Raw genomic sequence first — 22,867 nt, forward strand, 5'->3', positions numbered from 1 at the left:
CAGATGCAACTTTATTATGTGATGTGACCAATAAGATGCAACTATAATCTTGGCTTCTGTGGTTCAGTGGATAGTGTTGGCCCAATCACTGGAAGGTTGTGTGTTTTGTTTTGTTTTTTTAATATATTTTTATTGATTTCAGAGAGGAAGGGAAAGGGGGAGTGAGATAAAAACATCAATGATGAGAGAGAATCATTGATTGGCTGCCTTCTGCATGTCCCCCACTGGGGATCGAGCGGGCAACCCAGGCATTGAACCCAGATCCTTCAGTCTGCAGGCCAATGCTCTGTCTGCTGAAAAAACTTGCTAGGCAGGTTGTGGGCTTTCATCCCAGGCAAGGGCACGTATATGGATTGCGGGTTTGCTTCTATTCCCTGACTGGGGTGTGTGTGGGAGGCAACCGGTTGATGTGTCCCTCTCACATTGATGTTTCTCTCTCTTCCCCTCCCCCCACTCTGAACAGCAATGAAAAAAAATATCCTCATGTGAGGATTAACAACAGCAAAAAGATACAACTTTATTATATGATCTATATATTTATGGTTCAAAACAGGATAGCTATTGTGTGTTATTTTCCTCATTTTTTTGTATTAAGGTATTATATGTGTACATACCTTACCCAGGATAGCTATTGTTGTGTTGGCTGTTATTTCTTACACTTGACAATCTATGGGAAAAGAAGTCAGTGCCCCTGACTAAATAGTCAGGTATTGCATGTTTTAAAAATTCTTGTGGGACACCACTTGAAAAAGATGATGTAGCCCTGGCTGGCACACTCAGTGGATAGAGTGTCAGCTTGCGGACCGAAGGCTCCCGGGTTTGATTTCGGTCAAGGCACATGCCTGGGTCGCAGGCTCGATCCTCACTGGGGGGCGTGATGGCTCTCTCTCATCATGGATGTTTATATCTCTCGTCCTCCCCCTTCCTCTCTGAAATCAATAACAATATGTTAAAAAAAGAAGAAGAAAATAGATGATTTAATCAATTTCAACTTACTACTGATTGGTTACACGATTTATAATTTTGAATTTTGCGGATTATTTAAATGTCTTCTTGATTTTTTTGTAAGAATTTTTTGTGTGCCAGGTAACTGTCAGCAAAACATTAATTTTTTTAAACAAATGTTTTATTGACTTTAGAGAGAGAGAAAAGGAGAGAGGAGAGAGAGAGAAAAAAAAAACCCCACAAACTTCAATCTGAGAAACATTGATTAGCTGCCTCCTGCTTGGGATTGAGCCTGCAGCCAGGGGAATGTGCCCTGACCTGGAATCAATCCAGCAAACTCTTGGTACATGGGATGATGCTTAACCAACTGAGCCACACTGGCCGGGCAGGCATTCATTTTTGTATTACAATTTTTCATAATTATTTTACAGTTGTCATCCTTATGACAATGCTCAAGAATTATTTCAAAGTAAAATTGCACATTTACTTTGCTATAGAAAATATGTATTAAGAAAGCTCACACTTGAATGAGCTTATAGCTGCTTTAAAAAAAATCCTCAGTCTGCCAGGGGACTGACTCTGTGTCCAAACATTCTTGCCCAATATCTCAGAGACTCTTGGCATCAAACATTGAAGCACATTATTAATAATAATGTTTACTATCGTCGTTAGGTACAATTGTATACTCAGGATTTTTTCATGATTGTTTTAATAAAAACTTCAGAGCATATAGAAAGACATCCTACAGTGCTCCTTTGAGAAAACTTTGGAGCATCTGTCCTCCTAGATTATAAACTCATTATGCCTTGAGTTGGTGTCTGTCTTGGTCTCCACTATATCACCAACTGGAAGATAGAAGGGGGCCAAAAGATATTTGTTGAATAAGTGAGCAATTAAGGGGAAATGATGAAGAAAAAATATCTAGTATTATGATAAACCTACTTATTGGTTTTCTATTCTCAGTGTTATTATATTTTCTTCAGGTGTAGAATTTTTATTTAAAAATATATTTTTTTTTATTGATTTCAGAGAGGAAGGGAGAGAGAGAGAGATAGAAACATCAATGATGAGAATCATTGATGGGCTGCCTCCTGCAATCTTTCCACTGGGGACTGAGCCCACAACCCAGGCATGTGCCTTGATTAGGAATTGAACCATGAACCACACTACCAGGCATAAATTTTCATTTTTTATAGTTTTTAATTCCTTACCAAATATATATATATATATCTGAATAGAGAAAGCAAAGATAGGTTAGGAAAAAAATTCCAAACTGAAAGTAAGAGACAAGAAAATGGAAAGTAAAAAGAATATCATATAATATAATTTATATCTATAATGTATATGTTATACAATGTATCATAATATATAATATATATGCACACATATAGACATATACAATTATATATATATATTATGTACTTATGAGACAAGATAAAAAAGTTTAACATAAGCATAATTGGAGCCCTAACCGGTTTGCTTCAGTGGATAGAGTTTCGGTCTGTGGACTGAAGGGTCCCGGGTTCGATTCCAGTTAAGGGCATGTACCTTGGTTGCAGGCACATCCCCAATAGGGGGTGTGCAGGAGGCAGATGATTGATGTTTCTAACTCTCTATCCCTCTTCCTTCCTCTCAGTAAAAAAAAAAAAAAAGAAATCAATAATATATATTAAAAAAATAAGCATAATTGGACTTGCAGAAGGATAGAAGAGAAATAATGGAGCAGAAGCAACACTTGACAGGAAAATAACAGATAATTTTCCATTTAAATCGCCTAACTTGGTACTTGGTACTTTTTTTATGCGTCAATAAATGTCAGCTATTACCCCTGTCAATATTACTTTTCCCATAAAGGAAAGCTTTATTGAGGTATAATTCCATATTATAAAGTGCCCCATTTAAAGTGTACAATTCAGTACTTTTAGGATATTCACCGAATTGTGTAACTATCACAATAATCAATTTTTAAACATTTCCAGCAACCCTCTAGAAGGAAACTCCCCAAGCCGTGTTCCTCTGGCTGTCAACCTCTGACTCCTCACATACCTCGACTCCAGAGCCCCGAGCCACCGGTAATCTACTTTCGGTCTCTGTTGATTTGCCTATTCCGGGCATTTCCAATAAATGGAGTCATATAAGATGTGGTGTTTTGTGACTGGCTCTTCTCACTAACGTAATCTCAGGGTTCATCCGTGTTATGTGTCAGCACTTCCATCCTTCTAATTGTTGAATGGCTATATCACATTGTATTTCTCCATTTATCTGCTGATGGACATCTGGGTTGTTTCCACTTCTTGGCAGTTATGATTAATGCCGCTATGAACATTTAGGTTTCTGTATGTCCCTTTATACATCCATGCACACACACACACACACACACACACACACACACACACACTTAAGTGCTAAGAGTGATTATGACTGGTGATTGTTATTCTTTTTGCTTATCTGTGTTTTCTCATCTCTTTACAACAATATGTATTATGTAGCAATAAAAATACTCATTGTGCCAGATGATAACATCTGCCTACTCCTGAGCACAGCGCCTGCATCTCTCTAAGTGCCCAGTCCTCCCTCCCTGCCCATGGGGAAGCAGTGGCAGGAGCAATACTAATGAGTTGTGCTGCTTATTCTGCATGCCCTGGGCCGTGGGCTGGGAGCTTTGTCTGAGGCTGGCGCTTGTCTGAGGCCAGGGGCAGACAGAACTGAGGGCTCTTCACCACATTGCCCTGCAGGCTGGGGTTGCTAAGTGCAACCTTTCTTCCTCCATTCCTTGATCAAAGTCGTGGTCACTGTCCCTCAGAGCGTTGGCAGAGGAAGGGGTGGATTGATTCAGCTGAGAGGAAGGGCTTTTGGAGGGTGGAGCTAAGGTGGGAGGCAGGAGGCCCCTTTAAATACAGGGCCCCAGCCTGCTGCCCAGGAGCGCTCCTGGGACCTCGTGGAGTCTGTCAGAAGGAGTGAGACTGACTGAGCCTGACTGAGACGATGGAGCCCGAGGAGTACAGAGAGCGAGGTGAGCCAGGGCACCCTGGGCCCTCTTCCCCGCTGCCAGCCGCAAGGGCTGCTGTGGGTCCTTACACTCTGGGGTGTCATTTGACTGGGAGTTAGTTTGGCTGCTGCAAACTTTTTTTTTTTTTTTTCTGCGAAAAGAATGTGGGACCAAACCTAAAACTTCTCTCCATTTCTTTCATTCTTCCTCTCATATACCCACTCTCATATATGCCCACTCTGCCATGCCATGCTTTTCTACTCTCGCACAAAATAGAGGATTTGGATTCTTGCTCCTCTAAATGGCAAACGGGGCATTGATTATTCATATCCTGAAATGGGGGGGGGGGGGAATCCCTAAGTATTCTGTAGTCACTGCAAGATTTTTTCTTTCTTAGTATTCATTTTTCTACGTGTGGACTTTTCAGGAGTGTTCTTTCTTTCGGCCATACATTCTGTACAGGTTTAGTGTGCACCCGCTACACATCGAGCCTTGTATGTGGAGCAAAACCAAAGGGAATCCCACATCCAGGCATGGCTCTCCTGGGTGGTTGCTTGTCATTTCTTTCTAAGTTTTTACATCCTCCTCCCACTATCTGGTTGTGTTTGCTGAAATTCCTTTGCTGTAAGTTACTGCCCCGGGTCAGAATCCAAGTTTTTTTTTTTTTTCCTCTCCTCCATCCAGACATAACTCACTAAGTGGCTGTCAGCCTGTAGAAGTTAATCTGAGCTAGCTTCTATCGCTGCTTCTGAAAACACTTTCGGCCGAGAGCAGGTTCTTGTGTGTGCGTGGAACACAGATACATTTTGTGCTGTCCCTGGACAAGTGGAGGGCTGGGCCCCGGGCTCCCTGGCCTCTGGAGGGAAGGGGGCCTGCTGCAGGCAGGAGAAGCATCGGGCCGTGGGAGGGGTGAAGGAGAGCAAAACGAAGAGAGAAGGGCACGGAAGCGTTTGCCTCATGCCCGGTTTTGTCCGAGGCTGTCGTAGGAATTTTGCATGAGGTGGTGCAGAGGGAAGAGGCTCAGATTCCCTCTCCATTCCTCTATTTTATTGTACTTGATTTTTTGCATGGGGAAAAGGAGCATAAGGAGTACCAAGGAGGAATTATATATATTGAGAAAGAGAGATGAGTATGCAGACACAGACGCGGGGGGAGGGGGGGGAGAGAAAGAGAGAGAGAGAGAGAGAGAGAGAGAGAGAGAGAGAGAGAGAGAGAGAGAGAGCCCGAGAGAGACTCCAACAGAGGCCCCACAGACTGGCACATCCTCCTGGAGAATAAATCACTTGCAGGGGCTTCCGAGTTTTTGGCTAGGCTATCTTTCTGCCTATTTGTTTGTTCATTCATTTGGTTAAAAAAAATTTTTTTTTTGGGGGGGGAGCATCTAAAATTGTTCTAAGCATGGGTGGTGGGGGTGTGTGCAGGTAAAGTGATTCAGGCAAGATTCCAGGCTAGTGCAGGGTTCTTAGTTGGGGCCTGTGATTGTGCTTTAGGAATTCCATGAACCTCAGAAATTAGACCAAATTTTGCATGCATGCCAGCCTATAGTTTTAATCCTATTCTTAAAGAAGTCTATGGCTCTAAGACATATGAGGAATTTTTGATCCATTGGGAATGGTGAACAGATAGATTTCCCCCCTTTCATCAGAACCCGGGCTGGGAACTTGCCATCTGTGCCAACAAAGCGTGTGGTCTGTGTGCGTGTGGGAGTGCGCGTGTGAGTGTGTGAGTGTGTGTGTGTGTGTGTGTGTGTGTGTGTAACAGTGTTTGCATAGAAGGAGCCACAGAGTTTCTGCTGAACCTGTAAGGCAATGCACTGACAGATGCTCTGTTTTTGGGAGAAAGGTGGGAGAGATGATCAAGGCTGATACCGACTAGGGAAGGGGAGGAAAAGAAAAAGGTTTACGTTGACCCTGGAGTTTCATGCTTTGGAGATTTTTCCCTCTTGTTCATTTGTCCACTCACACATTCCCTCCATCATTCATTCACCCCCTCACTCGTTTTGTTCCTTTGGAAACAAGGCCTCTGCTAGGCATCCAATCTTCCCCACCCCCCACCCCCCATGAGCCCCTCTCCCTTTCACCACGTTTCTTAGCCCAGACACGAGGGCACAGCACTCTGGGCCAGGCCCGGCCAGGGACGCGAGGCCGCTTCCTCTGCCCCCTGCAGGGAAGCAGATGGTGGATTACATCTGCCAGTACCTGAGCACCGTGCGGGAGCGGCGGGTGACCCCGGACGTGCGGCCCGGCTACCTGCGAGCCCAGCTGCCCGAGAGCGCGCCCGAGGACCCCGACAGCTGGGACAGCATCTTCGGGGACATCGAGCGCGTCATCATGCCCGGGGTGAGACACGGCCGCGGAGTGACTCGGGCCGTCGGGGCGTAGATGGGTGGGCGGGAGGCAAGGAGAAAGGCCTGGGGTGAGCCTTCAGCCACTCGGCCGACCTTCAAACCCAACTTCTGGGTACGTGGAGGGCCGGGACTTGGACTGACACCTGGTTTCTGATGCCAGGGGAGCTGTGGTGTCGGGCAGGGAGCGAGAGAGAATAAGGTCAGAAGTGTGGCTGTCCAATGGGTGGGGGGAGGTGAGATTGGGTCTGAGGAGGAAGGGCACCTGTGGCGAGCACGGTGGAGAGAGAGGGCTGGGGTGGCCCTGAAGCACAGCCGCAGGACCAGGGCTCATGGGACAGGGGACAGAGCGAGAAGGAGGCTGAGAACACAGCCCCCGAGGGTTGGGCACCTGGGAGGCTGAGTGAGGCGTCAGCCCCTTCTCTCTCCTCCGTGAGGCGCAGCCACCTCCTTCCTTATCAGGCTGAGGTCTGGTGATCGAGCTGCTTTTCGGGAGTAAGCAGGGGCTTTCCCCGACTGGCCCACACTACTGGAGACAAAGGGCACGACCTGGGCAGCCAGGGGCCAGGGCGCAGACAGAAGCTGGGTGCTGCACGGGGCTGGGGCTGGGGCTGGAGCCGAGGCTCGGGCCATGGGCCCTGGGCCCTGGCCATGTCCCTGCTGCCGGGAGTGAGGAGCTGGGGGGCTGGGGGGGGGGGAGGGGGCATTCCCGCTGACAGTGCAGGTCCTCCTCCCCTGGAAGGCTGCCCTTTGCTGGGCTCTGTACCAGCCGCGCTGCAGGCCAGCTTGTCTTACCCTATGATCCCTGCTTTACACGTGAGTAAACTGAGGCACAGAGTTCGTTGTCTTCCCAAAGCCACAGAGTTCCTGCCTGGAAAACACAGGGTTTTAACCTGGGCCAGTCTTTCTCCCAAGGCTCTGGCCTCCGCTGGTGAGTGACGGAGGGCCTCAGGCTGTGCCGTGCCCCCAGGCACCCTCCCTCGGCTGTGCCCCCCCCCCCCCCCCACAGGCTGTCCCGCTCACTCCCCCTGACCAGCACATGCCCAGCCGCTCTGCCCGAGGCCAACTCGAGATCTGCTCCCGTCACCCCCAAGAGCTGTGGCCTCCCTCGGGTGTGCCCGACATGTGCCTGGAGCCAGGGGCGGGAAGCTACTCAAACTCCGACAGTGAGGGCCAGTTCGTGCCCGGCCAAATCCTCCTCTCTCAGACCAGGCAGCCTGTGTCAGAAGCATCTTTTGAAAAATTTTATAGCAGTACAAATTTTACTAAGGAGGCTAGCTCCCCGATAAGATTATCTGGTGGATTTGAATCTGTCAAATGTCATCTGCCGAGGGGCCAACTGTTAAGTGGGTAGTGCCGGGGAAGCAACCGTCAGAAGAGGCGGAAATGAGCCGATTCCTGCGATTGAGAAAGTCCAGCAGTTGCTGGGCGTGTGGTCACAGGGGCTCATTTCTGGACAGAGAGGCCTGTCTGTTTTGATAAGCGCCCCCTCCGGCTTATCTCGCTGTGCGTATCTCCCTAGAACGCCCAATTGCCCCCTGATAGGGTCAGGAGGATGGAGCCCTCCTCTGCGTTTCCACAATAATGTCGCTAAGCACGTCGGTAATGGGGCCCAATCGCTCATCTCATCTCACAGGCTGCACAGCCGCCCGGAGCCGGCCTGAGAGCTGTGGGCCCTTTGCTTTCTCATTTTGGCCAGCGTCTCACTGACAACCGGGTTAGCTTTTCTCTCCCGGCCACCTCCACGATGCAGCGAAGAAAACAAAGACAACCACGATCATTTGGCTTTAATCCCCATCCTGGTTAGAAAAATCTGCTCTTGCTGAGGGAGAGCCGCCGGGGGAGAGAGAGGGCAGGCTGCCATCCTGCCCAGGCGGCTGGGCTCTGGAGTCGGACAGCGCCGGGTGCTTGTCTGGGCGCTGCTGCCTGCCCCTCCGAGGGACGTGATCCCAGGGACGCTGCCTCTCAGCCGGCCCCAATTCTCAGCTGTAAGACAGGGGTCACGGGAGAACCTACCTCATGGGGTGCTGTGAGAATTAAATAAGGTAAATCATGGAGAGTGGGAGATGCTGCTGTTCCCTATGATGCCTCCCGCCTGGTGCAACTCAGAGGAAGTGGTATGACCACCTAAGAGTCAAGTCCGGATAAGTGATGTGTCCATCACCAGGTGGTCGCTGTTCACATTGGTGCTTTACATTGGACACGTTTCCTCCAGGCCAGTTGGTACAGCAACCCCAGGAGACAGGATTTAGTTTTTTTGTTTTGTTTTGTTTGTTTGTTTGTTTGTTTGTTTTTTACAGAGAGGAAGAGAGAGGGATAGAGAGAGTTAGAAACATCGATGAGAGAGGATCATCGATCAGCTGCCTCTTGCACACCCCCTAATGGGAATGTGCCCGCAACCAAGGTACATGCCCTTGACCAGAATCGAACCCAGGACCTTTCAGTCCGCATGCTGAAGCTCTATCCACTGAGCCAAACCGGTTTTGGCAGGATTTAGTTTTTGATGAGAAACTGAGGTTGAGAGAGGTGCAGGGGAAGAGCCTGGTTTAATGGGGCCTGAATCCCCTACAAATTTTAAGATCCCCTTTAAGAAATTAAAATGAAGGATGGATCTCAAAAGAGAATCCTTGGAGCTGAAGTTCAGTAGCTTCAGAGTAAACAGACAAGGGGACACAGCTGGTCCGGGCAGAGGTACCACTGGAGCCCGTGCCTTTGAGTTTAAACCTGAGGCTCCTTCTGCCATCCACGCTACCCTTGCGCTTGAGGGATAACAGGAGTTTGTGCCCCATAAATAACTCGAAGCTACACCAAGATGTCCTCTAATGAGTTCTCAGAAGAACGTAACAGCTAGAAAGAGAGAGTCCCACAGGCTGAGGGAAGGGATCAAAGGGACCGGGGAGTTGGGCAAGGATTTGCGGAAGAAATGAATAGGTTGTAGCTTTCTATGAACTGACAGATTTTAGGGGGTCATATCTGTGTGAGCAATACCTTCCTTCCTGTGAGGGCACACAGCATTGCTCAAGGCCACGAATGAAGAGATAAACTGGGTGTGTTGGCAGAGAAGCGAGATGAAGCCAGATTAGATCATCAGGGAGGCCCGTGAGGATGCTTCAGGGACCTGTTCTTCTGGGCTCCTCCTTACATTCAGCGTAAGCTGATTGTGTGCCTTTGGGCTTCCGCTTCTCCTTCCCTCTTCTCTCCTCTCTCCATCCCCACTGGGGAGCTAAGGACAGATTTGAATCCATTCACCCCGACCCCCCGCAGGAGATGCTTGCCCAGAGAGCTCAGCGATCCCTAACACAGAGACTGCTTTTTACAAAACTGGATGAGACAAGCAACTGCCATCTTCAACAGTATCCCCTACTTTTTATTACCAGGCAGGGGTGGCGGGGGAGATAAGCACTGGAGACTAATGTGAACATTACCGAGAACCCCCAACCCTAATTCCTATAGCAGCTTCCATTTCACATTTTCCCTTCTGGTCTTTGCATATGTGCAAATGCTCCCCTGGAGATCTAGCTGAGAGGATGAGAAATGTGGGTGGCAAGGACACTGTGAATGTGCCTGATTTGTACGGAGCTGTGTCACTTCATTGGCTGTCTTAAAAATGTGGGGAGCAGCCCATCTCCAGACGGGGTGCTTTCCCTTGCCAGGGAGGGTCTCTGGGGAGGATGGCCTCCTGCACATGCCTCCCAGGGTCACTGTGTACATGCTCTGCCTCCAGGTGGTCCATTGGCAGAGCCCCCATATGCACGCCTACTACCCAGCTCTCACCTCCTGGCCGTCTCTGCTGGGCGACATGCTGGCTGATGCCATCAACTGCTTGGGATTCACCTGGGTGAGTGGCAGCGGCTGTACCTGTGACCAGCGGCAATGGGGACTCAGCAGGAAGTGACATCCGGGGCCCACATATTTGGTCCTGGTCTCTGACGAGGGTTCCAAGTTAAATAGCAACCATGGCTATAGTCTTTGGACGTAAGCTTTACCTAAATGATCTCAACTTGTCCTGTGATCCTTTGGAATCGTGAGTATAGGCCCCATTTTGTAAATGAAGCAAGTGAGGCTGAAGGACCTTATTTCCCCGTGAGCACACCGCTCAAAGAGAAGAGAGGAGCTTTGGACTGAGGGCTGGTTATTGCCACTGTTTGTGACCCTAACTAAGCACTTTGGCACCTGTAGATACAACTTCACCTGTGCTCTTGTCTCTGAGGCCCCAAGACTTCCCTTAATAACCCCAGAAGCACCAATCAGCTTTAAATTATGCCAGAATACTCTTAGAATAGCTTTATATTTTAGGCCTGAACTGTTAGAGGATGTGTGTGTGTGTTGTTGGGGGTGGGGGGCGCGTTTGAGAGGGGAAGATAGGAGCTATCATTTCCAGGAAGGAGTGCTTGCTTTCTTAGTCCTAAAACTTCCTCCTGGCCTAGCAAGTGCATCTCAGCTGGGTATTTAAGGGGCTTGGGGAGCCCAATGGAAGCAACCATTTCTAGGGCTTGGAGTCCCAGGAGAATCCACATCATCGAGGGTGGCAAGAATCCAAAGCCCCACATTCTTTTCCCTTTTTGATTTGATAGAGGATGGGGTGGGGCTGGGGCAGAGGGCCCATCCTCGACCCCTTCTCCAGAGATACTGCCACGGCCAGGGGAACACCAGGGCAGAGACAGATGAATTTCTGGGGCTGGCGGGCCCCTCTTGGTGCCCTGGGGCTAACCGGACAAGGCTGCTTTCCCTCTTCCAGGCTTCCAGCCCTGCGTGCACGGAGCTGGAGATGAACGTCATGGACTGGCTGGCGAAAATGCTGGGCCTCCCAGAGCACTTCCTGCACCACCACCCTGGCAGCCACGGGGGAGGCGTCTTGCAGGTGCCTCCATTGTCCAACTCCCCCTGGCATGGGGAACAAGTAGTGAGAGATGAGCCAAACCCTTGCCTGGGCAGTTCTCCTGTTCGTCAGGAGTCTCCATATGTCACTCTCACCCCACCATCGCCATTACCATCATCACTGGCGTGGTTGACACCATCATCGCCCACGCCATCACTGGCATAGCTACCACCCCCTCCTTGGCCAACCCCACCCATTGCTGCCACTCCCTTCTCAACTCCCACTAGTTCACACTGATGCTTCCACCATCTCCGCTCTTTCTCCTTTCCTTGAAAAAGATGAAAAGGTCAACGCATCGTCACATTTCCTGTCTTACTGGACTCACATTTCTTAGTTTACAATCTGACAACTCCCCTCCCTTGTCCCGCTTTACACCTTACGTTAATGGGAGAAGAGGAGCACGTAGAGGTTCTTCCCATCCCTCCCAGGTCCAGGAGGCCCTTGGCAGTGAGGAATTAACAGCATATATCAGTTCGTCCAGTCCTACAACCTATCTTTTGTAAACCTATCAAATGATGGTTCTTCAAATATATATATATTTATATACTTATATATATATAAATATATAATATATGTTATACATTATATATTATAATATAATACATATAAATATATAATATATACGTTATTCATTATATATTATAATCTAATATATAAATATAATATATATATTATACTCAGTGTATATCCTACATAATATTTTGAATTTTACTGCATCATAATGAGAAAGTATAGCCTCTAAAATCTTTTATTTTATTTTTAAGTCTTCACCCAAGGTTATTTTTCCATTGACTTTTTTTGGGGGGCGGGAGTGGAAGGGATGGGGAGAGACACACAGAGAGAAACATTGATGTGAGAGGGACACATTGATTTGAGCCTGCATCCAAGGTACATGCCCTTGACCAAAATCGAACACAGGACCCTTTGGTCTGCGGGCCGACACTCTATCCACAGAGCCAAACCGGCTAGGGCGAGAGTGCTTTCTTGTAAGCATGTTTTTCAAGAGGAACAAGCATACCTATAACCAAACTTGTATCTATCAGGAGCTAACCTTTCTCTTTTTGGTTTCTGTGGCCTCTCTAAATAAAGATGCTGGTTTTAGGTGACAATGTGCTTTCATTACTTCCCTGGAAAGTTAGAGAGAGGTGTCCCAGGATTGCTTAGGGTGCTGTGAATGGAGAAAGCATAAAAAGTCTGTGAGCTTAGGCAGGAGCTGTATGCTTTCCAGAGGAATAGCTATTACACACACACACACACACACACACACACACACACACACACTCCTGTGAAGAGCCTGGGGAATTTGGAAGAGAACCCAGGGAGAGGCTGCCACTGGGTTCTCTTATTCCTTCTTCCCTCACAGAGCACAGTCAGCGAGTCCACCTTGATCGCCTTACTGGCGGCAAGAAAGAACAAAATCCTGGAAATGAAAGCGTCTGAGCCCGGGGCGGACGAGTCCACCCTGAACGCGCGGCTTGTTGCCTACGCCTCTGACCAGGTGAGTTGCCCACCACAGGCCATACCTTCAGGCCATTGCTTGGCTTCCCGAGTCTTGGCCCTGGAGTCCTTTTCTTCTAGACACGAGTGTCCTGGGGCTTAGGGGAACCCAGGCCTGAGAGATTGTCTCCAGGAACCGCAGGGACAGACAGTGTTGAATGTTATAAGGGACTCCCTTAGTCTGGCTTCAGCAGTTTCCGGGGAGTGCTCCTCCCAGGATGACTCTGCTAACGGTTTCCGTGGTCCTGCCAGGCTCACTCCTCCGTGGAAAAGGCTGGTTTGATCTCTCTTGTGAAGATGAAGTTTCTGCCCGTGGATAGCAACTTCTCACTCCGAGGGGAAGCTCTTCAGAAAGCCATCGAGGAGGACAAGGAGCAGGGCCTGGTGCCCATCTTTGTAAGTCAGAATGTGTTCTGAGCTCAGTCGGATAGACTGGGCGGTGAGGAAGGAATATTGGCAGAATTCAGGTCAGTAACATGCTGCAAACAGAAGCAGAAAGGCCCTCCAGTGCAATGTGTTATAGTTTATGAGTCGCTATTTGTTTGTGTGTTAGAAAATAAATCTGGGGGGTTCATAACCAGCACATCAAAAAAAAAAAAAAAAAAAAAAAAAAAAAAAAAGAAGAAGAAAAAATGGATAGAAAAATCTCCAAGTGCATTCCTGTAGCCAGAGGATGTATTGTTTGGTGAAATTTTTATTTTTAAAATATATTTTATTGATTTTTTACAGAGAGGAAGAGAGAGGGACAGAGAGTTAGAAACATCGATGAGGGAGAATCATCCATCAGCTGCCTCTTGCACACCCCCTACTGGGCATGTGCCTGCAACCAAGGTACATGCCCTTGACCGGAATCGAACCTGGGACCTTTCAGTCCGCAGACCGACGCTCTGTCCACTGAGCCAAACAGGTTTCGGTGAAACTTTTATTTTAAATACACACATATATATAGGTACTAGGTTACCATATAAAATTTATTTCGTTCTTTAAAAAAGATGTCTTGATTGACTTTTAGAGAGGAAGGGGGAGGGATAGAGAGATAGAAATACCAAAGATGACAGAGAATCATCCATCGGCTGCCTCCTACAGGCCCCCCACTGGGGATTGAGCCCGAAACCTAAGCACGTGCCCTGACTGGGGATCGAACCGTGACCTCTTGATTCATGGGCTGATGCTTAACCACTGAGCCACAACTACTGGGCTAAGATGCAGTTCTTACTGTGGGTCATGGTAAAATGCAGTGTGAGATACCCATTGCTCTAGTGGAGAGGGTGGGGTAGATAATATCTGTGGTTAAATTTTCTTTGAAGCCAACTCCAAGAGCCCACCTTCCCGAGTTAACTTCCTGTGTTTGCCTCCAGGTCTGTGCCACCCTGGGGACCACTGGGGTCTGTGCCTTTGACTGCCTCTCAGAGCTGGGCCCCATATGTAAGTCTGCCCCGTCTGGCTGGGAAGACAAGTCATGAATTCTAGAATGTTCCCTAGAGCAAGAACCTGAAAGGAACTCTGTGGAATTAACCCGCCCCTCCATGCTCACTGCGGAGAGTGTAGGAAGAGCCACCACGGGTGACAAATGTGTCCTCCCAGACAGCCAGGCCACTGCTCCCCCAGAGGGGTGAGAGCTGCTCTCCCTTGCGTCCTGTCCTAGGAGGACACAGTGTGGGCCTCACTCGGGCTTCTCCCCTTCTCATTTTATGTCAAAACTGGCGTTAAGCGGGCTGCATCCTGAAGCACAGGGAGAATGAGGACAGGGAAATGTCTTCTGACCCAGGCTAAGAAAATGAAAAGTGTAGGGTAGGGGAAACCATCGAGGGAGATCAAGACAGAAAAAAGCTCAAATGTGATTGTTTAAAGTCTCTGAGCAAGAAACCAGCTAGGATGAGGGACATCCCTCTCTAAGGCCTGTACTAGACACGTTAACGTTATGTGTGTATTAGATGCATTAATATTGCTCTCCGCGCCTGCGGCAAGTTGGGGTCTGTGCCAGAGAGCTCCAGGATGAGGCCAACAGGTGTTGACCCCTGGCCAGGGAGGGAAGAAGGCCAGGGCGGGGCTCCGTAGGCTCTCCCTGTAGGAGGTGGGGGGGCCTCGTCCAGCCCACTCCTCACACTGAGGCCCTCTCATCGCCACGGGCCTTGATGTCCCGGGAAGCCAGAGCAGGCCGGCCTTTCCCGGCTCTCTTCCTGTAGCCCCCCAGCCAGCTGGGCCAAATAAGAGATGCCTTTTAGCTGGCTGCTGGCAACCCCCACTCCCACCCCGGCCCCACCTCCCAGCCAGGCGGCCTCTGCCCCTCCAGGTGCCAGGGAAGGGCTGTGGCTCCACATCGATGCTGCCTATGCGGGCACTGCCTTCCTGTGCCCCGAGTTCCGGGGGTTCCTGAAAGGCATTGAGTTCGCCGACTCCTTCACCTTCAATCCTTCCAAGTGGATGATGGTGCACTTCGACTGCACTGGGTTCTGGTGAGTGTGGCAGCCGGGCCCCCAGCTCCCCCGGGAAAGCCTTGCTCCCCCTGGAGAGGCCTCTGCCACTTATGCCCCCCGGGAACCCACAGGGTCAAGAACAAGTACAAGCTGCAGCAGACCTTCAGCGTGAACCCTGTCTACCTCAGGCATGCCAACTCGGGCGCAGCCACCGACTTCATGGTGAGTGGCCAGGAGCAAACAGGGTGGGGTCTCTGAAATGGAAGTTGGCTGCACGAGACCCCCCAGTGTCTCCTGTATGTCAGCTCTGGTCAGAAAGTGGCACATGGGGAGTCCACCCCATCATACTGCTACTGCAGACCTGTGCCCAGCATGAAACGCAGGACACTTAAAAACCCTAAAAATGAGAGCAACTTTTGAGGCAGTCTGCACTTTTCCTAAATACTTGTGGCCCTTTTATTAAAATTTTATTTATATTTTAATATTTTTGTGGCCCCTTAAAATAAATTTATTTATTTATTTATTTATTTATTTATTTATTTATTTATTTTTCTGAGAATTGTCTCCTTACCAGGAATGGAGCAATTCTCTTCTTCCTCTGTCCTGAACGATCTTTTCTGCCTGCCACCCAGCAGCAGGGCAGGGCACAGAATTTCCTTGAGTAGGAAAATGGGTTCCTTGCTTAAACCACCTTTTTGCTGCTTTGTACATTTTCTTCTCTCACTTCTAATCCCATGGATTTAATTTTCAAGTCTACAAAGAAACGCCTGGAAAACTAAAGCTGCTATTTGCTGTGACCTGGGAGTCTTCCCTACTGCTCTGACCTGTGCCCCGAGCTCCTTTTCACCCAGGAGGCTGCAGCATCCTGGGAGAGAAGACTTAGGGGCTTCATTCCTGGGGACCCGGAGCTACCCAAACTCAGCAACTGTTCTCTGACATTAGGGATGTGAGGCGGGAGAGGGGTATTTCACTATCTTACAGGTTTCCTCTGTAAGACAATGCGGAAGAAAGAAGAGCATGTCACCCAGTGTAAGCCCAAAGGCACTATAAGCAGGAACCACCCAGCTGGGTCAGCATGGGTTGGTTTTAGAATAGTGACAGGAGGAATAACTGGGTATATAGACAGTGTGAAGAAATCAAAATAAAATAATTTCTGCCTCTCCTTTAATTTGCTGGTGAAATAAAGTAGCTAATTTATAAGCATCTGGAAAGCAATGATTTTTTAGAGAAGGCCCCTAGCATCCATTCATTTTTCTCCGAGTGTCCATCTAAACAAGTGGTGGAGGTGGTGTCTTCCTTGGGATTTTGCTCTGTGTCTGGGTTTTGATGCCCTCTGCTGGTAAAAGAGTTTCCAAGCTGGTGCTCACCACGAGTGTTTTGCCTGGAAATCAAAGGCTTAGTATTTGATGTGGGAGAAATACTGTGTCAACCAAGGGGTAAGGTCCCAACTGCGCCTGGGCCAGGAAGCTGGGGTGAAGGATGAAGGTGAGCATGTTTTGGAGGATTTGGCAATCCTGTGGATGAGTAGGGTCAATATTTATTTTCAGTCAACAGAAATTGTGGTAGAAGAGGCCACTAGAAACCACATTACCCATCGGAATAACTGTAAATGTTTCCCACATCCTTTGCTCTGTTTTCAGATCTGAGACATTGATGAGATAGGGCGCTGAAAAATTTCAAATCTATGGTGCCTGCAACCTTGAACTTTAAGCTCTGTTGAATTTAGTCACCAGGAAAAAAAAAAAAAAAGTCAATTTTAGTCTAACGGAGGCTGACCTGCAGATGCTCATTTGAAATCTGAAAGCTGGAGAGATGCCCCCGAGGGCATGGGGAGAAGTTAGGACGGAGAAAGTGAAATGAAATGATGACCATCTCTATGTGCGAGGCAGAAATACTTGTGGTTTGTGGCTCACATTTTAATTGTGTAAATAGCCCAACTGACCGTCAACTTCCGGTGAAGCTCTTTACAGCCTTTTCAACCGCTTCCCTGGGGGTGCTGTTCCTCTTCTGCCCCACAAGGAACCAGTAGGTGGCACTGCCCAAGGTCACAGCCTGGTGGGGCAGACTCAGGAGACACCAGGTCTGTGGGGCTCCGGCCTCTGAGCTCTTGACTGCTGTATTTTATTTTTTTATTTTTATTTTTATTTTTATTTTTAAAATATATTTTATTGATTTTTTACAGAGAGGAAGAGAGAGGAATAGAGAGTTAGAAACATCGATGAGAGAGAATCATCGATCAGCTGCCTCTTGCACACCCCCTACCAGGGATGTGCCTGCAACCAAGGTACATGCCCTTGACCGGAATCAAACCCGGGACCTTTCAGTCCGCAGACCGATGCTCTACCACTGAGCCAAACCAGTTTCGGCTTGACCGCTGTATTTTAAAGTTTGGGGGTTGGGTAGGGAGGAGAAATAGAACTGTATTTTCTGCTGTTCAAGGAAATGAGGTTCCCTTAGGGGGGAAAAATGTATTGCCCTTCCTTACCTTGAGTTTCAGCCTGGGGTGAAATGTTTAAAGCTGCTCTTAAGCATGAAGTGTCTTCTCCTTGGTCCAGGGTCATGGACTTGATTTCCACTTATCCTGGTCTTGGTCAAAGACTTACTCACCTTCATCAGTGACTTCATCACATGACAGGGCAGCCTTGGGTAACTTGCTTTGGCTGCTCCTTAGCAACCGCTTCAGAGATCTGGTGATACCCACGTCCCTGGGGAATGGGCAGGCAAGGATGCTGAGGCCCAGGAGGGTGTGAGGGGGCGGCGTCCCGTCTCTAACCTGGCTCTGTGCTCCTCTGTTTTAGCACTGGCAGATCCCCCTGAGCCGGCGGTTTCGCTCTATTAAGCTCTGGTTTGTGATTCGGGCCTTCGGGGTGAAGAATCTACAAGCGCACGTCAGACATGTATGTGATCATTTGTGCGAGGACTGCGGGCTGCGCTGGGTTTCCTCCCGTGGGGAGGAAGGCGGGGCGCAGGTGTCGGGGGCTGTTCTCGGGCTGCTGGGAGTTGACTAGTCAGGGTGGCCATCTCTTTGTTAGCTAGAGGAACACTGAGCAGAGCAAGACACATAAAGCAGCTAGGAAATATCAAGCAGGGTGCTTTCCCTGAGAGGGCCTCAGGGCCTGAGCACGAGGAGTTCTTGAAGACTGTTTTAGAGAGACCAGGCAGTGGAGAGAGACAAGGGTTCTGGTTGAGAGACTAGTTTCATCCTAGTCCTGTGGTCGGCACACATGTGGCTCTTTGGCCCCTTGAGTGTGGCTCTTCCACAAAATACCACGGCCTGGGTGAGTCTATTTTGAAGAAGTGGTGTTAGAAGAAGTTTGTTTAAAAATTTTGGCTCTCAAGAGAAATGTCAATCATTGCACTGTTGATATTTGGCTCTGTTGACTAATGAGTTTGTCGACCACTGTCCTAGTCAAAGACCTGATTAGCTGAATCCCTTGCCTTCCCTTGAAATAGAGTAGCAGGTGTGAGAACCAGGTGATAGCAATTACTTAGCAAATGCTTGATTGATATGATTGGATGCTTGGAGAAATTTTAAGAAATGAAAGAAGACAAGTCCTATTCTTGTTTAGTTAATAACATAGGAGATAACAGAAAAAAATTGAAATGACCCAATTTCGGGAAAAGATCAATATGATACAAAGCTTACATTTTTTTTATTATGCTAAAACATACCTAAAAATCTTTACAATTTTAACCATGCGTAATTCTACAAGGAAGTGGCGTTTACTGAAATAACAATGTGCAATCATCACTACTCTCAATTTCGAGAAACTTTTCATCTCCAGCAGAAACTCTGTGTCCTCTGAACAGATACAAAGCCTCTCCACAGTGAACGTGGAGATGATGTATAGAGTACGTTCTTTGTAGAATATCGGGGAAAAGGGGATGCAAGGGCATGCGAGGTGGAAAGGTTTGGGAGGCGAGGGAAAGATGGTGCCTTTATGTGCCATAGAAACAAGCTGCAACCCTCACGAAGCACCCTGGGCACGCAGGGCCTGGGCTGGGTGTTGGCCCTCCCTTGACCCCTTGGCGGGTCAAGGAGCTATGAAGCCAGGCTATGAGGCCAGATTGTCTCGATCACAAAATTCTACTGTGTTTCCCTGAAAATAAGACATCTCCAAAAATAAGACCTACTTACAGGTTTCCTTCTGAGTGAAATATAAGGCATCCCCCCCTGAGAATAAGCCCCCCCCCCCCCCCCAGGCTAAACATGAGAGATTTGGTACACTGATTCCAAAAGAAATGGAGTCACAAGAAATTCATCAGGAAATTCAGGAATTGGATTGTTATGATGATGTTCCAGAAGTTGATGACATGATTGTCATTGAATAAATGAGTAAATTCTTGATTCGGTAGGATTCACAGTTTGTCTTGACAACTACCGTACTACCGTACCGTATACAGGTAATAAATTTCCTTTATTTTCATTTAAGAATAAATGTGTACCGTATTCTTCTTCATGGAAAAATAAGACATCCCCTGAAAATAAGACCTACCGCATCTTTGGGAGCAAAAATTAATATAAGACACTGTCTTATTTTCGGGGAAACAGGGTAGTACATGCCTTCTGGTTCTGGGGTGAGTTGAAAGAAGGCCCTGAAACATGAGCCTGGAGGTAGGTCTGAAATGACAAGAAACAGGGAGTCATGGGAAGGTTTCTGGCTTGGAAGAGAAGCAAAATCAGACAGAAAAGAAAATGTGGCCAAAGCCATCCGGTCTCAATGGTTGGAAGGTCCTAAACCCACGTAGCAGAGTGAAAGTTAATGCATGCTTGTCCCTTGCCTGACTGTTCATCTCAGCTCTCTCTCTCTATTTACAATTCTAGGGGACTGAAATGGCTAAGTACTTTGAATCTCTGGTCAGGAACGACCCTTTCTTTGAAATTCCTGCCAAGAGGCACCTTGGCCTGGTGGTTTTCCGACTCAAGGTAACGTCCTCTTCTGAGGCTAGCAATGATGTTATTCAATGATGGCTTCGCATGTAACTGTAAATAGCTGGGCTTTTGACGGTGCTTACAGGGGATGTGGTACAGACTCCACTTCTCTTTATCCTTCAAACAGGGTCCTAATTGTCTCACGGAGAGTGTGTTGAAGGAAATAGCTAAGGCCGGCCGCATCTTCCTCATCCCGGCCACTGTCCAGGACAAGCTGATCATCCGCTTCACCGTGACCTCCCAGTTCACCACCAGGGAGGACATCCTGAGAGACTGGAATCTCATTCGTGATGCCGCCACTCTCATCCTGAGTCAGCACTGCACCTCCCAGCCGAGCCCTCAGGCCAGGGGCCTCATCCCGCAACCCAGGGGCCCCAGAGCCCTGAGCAGCAACGAGGTGGCCCTGCAGGCCCCCGGCGGGGCTGAGGATGACCTAGCCGAGGTCCGGAGGATCATCCAGCAGCCGAAGCGCGTGGGGGCCGGCCTCCTGGGGAGGGAAGATGGCTGCCCCCTGGAAACCCCGCTGGACCCGCCGGACGACTGCTTTTCCGAAGAGGCCCCGGCCGTAGCCAAGCGCAAGCCGTCCTCCTTCCTGATCAGCTACCTGTCCGTGCGGAGCAAGAAGAAGGCCGTGCGCTCGCTCAGCTGCAACAGCGTGCCCGTGAGTGCCCAGAAGCCGCTGTCCTCCGAGGGGCCCGGGAAGAACGGGGGCTCCTCCTCCGCGGCCAACATCTTCTCCAGGTTCCCCGAAGAGATGATGATGCTGAAGAAAAGTGCCTTCAAGAAACTCATCAAGTTCTACAGCGTCCCCAGCTTCCCCGAGTGCAGCCTGCAGTGCGGGCTGCAGCTGCCCTGCTGTCCCCTGCAGGCCATGGTCTAGGCCAGGGGTGCCAGCCTAGGGGCCAGCCAGGGGTTCCAGGGTGGCTCCGAGCCCCTGGGAATTGTACGCTGAGTTTGTGTGTGCTTATGTGAGCGTGCATTTTTATTGGGGGAAGCTTATAATTTTTTTTTTCTCTTCAGATTCTCACAGAGGTTTTTATGACTCATACAAGTGTACAAAGGGAGAGTGTAAACCAGCTTGGTCCAGAAGGTTCTAGCAGTTTGGTCAGGGGAGAAGGGCCCAGGGTGGTGTACGGACAGGCAGCTTCTGTGGTTTTAGCTTGTGATATGAAATGTAACGTAGAAATAAACTGTGCTTGTCTATGAAAAAAGAAAAAGCCTATCATGTGTGATTTACTTGATGATGGAAATGTTGATTAATTAATCAGCTCATGTCCTGGAGCCTAAATGCATGTACGTTTGGATTCTGCTTTAAAATTAAAAAAAAAAAATTGATTTCAGAGAGGGAAGGAGAGGGAGAGAGAGAGATAGGGACATGAATGATGAGAGAGAATCGTTGATCAGCTGCCTCCTGCACTGGGGATGGAACCCGCAACCTGAGCTGTGCCCTGACCATGCCCTCTTGGTTCACAGGTCAATGCTCAACCACTGACCCAGCCGGGTGGATTCTGATTTTAGAGGATACTGAAGATTTGGGTTTGACTGTGAACAAGAGAGTCTGGGGGAGTCCTCGGTATGAAGAAAGCAGGCACTGTGGCTTATAGTTTATAATAAGAGAGGGATATGCTAACTATCCGTTACATTGTGAGGTGTAACGAATGACCGTGTAATGACTGGATCACAATCTGCAGGAGGGTGGGGCAGTGAACTACAAGTGGTGGAGAGCTACAGGAGGGACGGGGCAGCAAGCTATGGGAGAGGAGCGAGGGGAGCAACAGAAGGGCGGGACAGCAGGTGCCAGCCTGGTCACCTTTAACTGCCCTCCCCTGCAGGTCTTGTCACCTCCAACTGCCCTACCCTACAGGCTTTTTTGTCTCTAACTGCCCTCCCCTGCCAGCCCGGTCACCCTAACTGTTCTCCCCTGAAGACCTGATCGCCCCTAAGTGCCCTCCCTTTCAGGCCTGGTCCCTCCCAACTGCCCTCCCCTGCTAGCCTGATCACCCACAATTGCCCTCCCCTGCTGGCCATCTTATGACAGCCATCTTGTGTCCACATGGGGATGGCTATCTTGTGTGTTGGAGTGACGGTCAATTTGCATATCACCTCTTTATTATGTAGGATAATTACTATTGCAGTAGGGAAAGAGTCTAACAGGAACTGGACTCAACTTTGACTTGTCTAGCGGTCACTGGGTACTTTAAAGGGAGAAAAAGGTTGCAGGGAGTGGGGGGGGGCATGTGGAAACTCAGTAGAGTCAGGGAAATGAAAAACTGCGAAAAGCAAGAAGGGGGGTTTGGTCCATGTGAAAGCCACCTGGGTTTGCGCCCTGTGCTTACTGAAGTTAGGCCCCTACCCTCCACAGAGGCTGGGGAAGAGGGGCCCATCTGCAGGTGTTGGATAGAAAACACAGCCAACTCTTTTGGCATCCTTGAGTTTTCGCTGGCAGGTACTTTAAGGGGGCTCAGGTCATCCTAGCCTAAGACAGTAGCCTTAACTGTCAGAAACTTAGTGTTCACCTCTTTATATAATAGGACAGGGTTGCAGCCATGTCCACAAGGGGGCGACAAGATGCCTAGCATGGAATTTGGTCAAGGAGAGAATCTTTGTCAAGATCTTAACGTAAAAAAAAAAAAAAAGAGTTTAATGTTTCATAATATTTGTTCCCTATCAGTGGTCTTTGACCTTTGCTGCATAGTGGAATCACCTGAAATCTTTAAAAATGGATAAGATTAATCGAATGCAGTGACTTACCCTAAGAAAAAAATGCTGAAGCTCGGCTCCCACTCTATTAAAATCTTATCTAATTGATATGGGCTGGACCTGGGCTTTGGATTTCTGTCAGCTCCCCAAATAGTTCTAGTGT

At 48.6% G+C, this 22,867-nt stretch overlaps 1 protein-coding gene across 1 annotated transcript; it reads left to right on the forward strand.

The window, feature by feature from the left end:
• Positions 1-3,800: 3,800 nt before the first annotated feature.
• On the forward strand, positions 3,801-21,240 carry HDC (histidine decarboxylase). Its single transcript, XM_036442502.2, has 12 exons — positions 3,801-3,958; positions 6,101-6,273; positions 10,003-10,116; positions 11,017-11,139; positions 12,521-12,655; positions 12,907-13,050; positions 14,013-14,079; positions 14,948-15,110; positions 15,203-15,293; positions 17,870-17,968; positions 19,897-19,998; positions 20,132-21,240. Exons 1-12 carry the CDS (start codon positions 3,931-3,933, stop codon positions 20,882-20,884), a joined length of 1,992 nt encoding a protein of 663 aa, XP_036298395.1. The 5' UTR covers positions 3,801-3,930; the 3' UTR covers positions 20,885-21,240.
• Positions 21,241-22,867: the final 1,627 nt, after the last annotated feature.

The sequence above is a fragment of the Pipistrellus kuhlii genome, unplaced genomic scaffold (assembly GCF_014108245.1).
Source record: "Pipistrellus kuhlii isolate mPipKuh1 unplaced genomic scaffold, mPipKuh1.p scaffold_m20_p_1, whole genome shotgun sequence".
NCBI classification, from domain to species: domain Eukaryota; kingdom Metazoa; phylum Chordata; class Mammalia; order Chiroptera; family Vespertilionidae; genus Pipistrellus; species Pipistrellus kuhlii.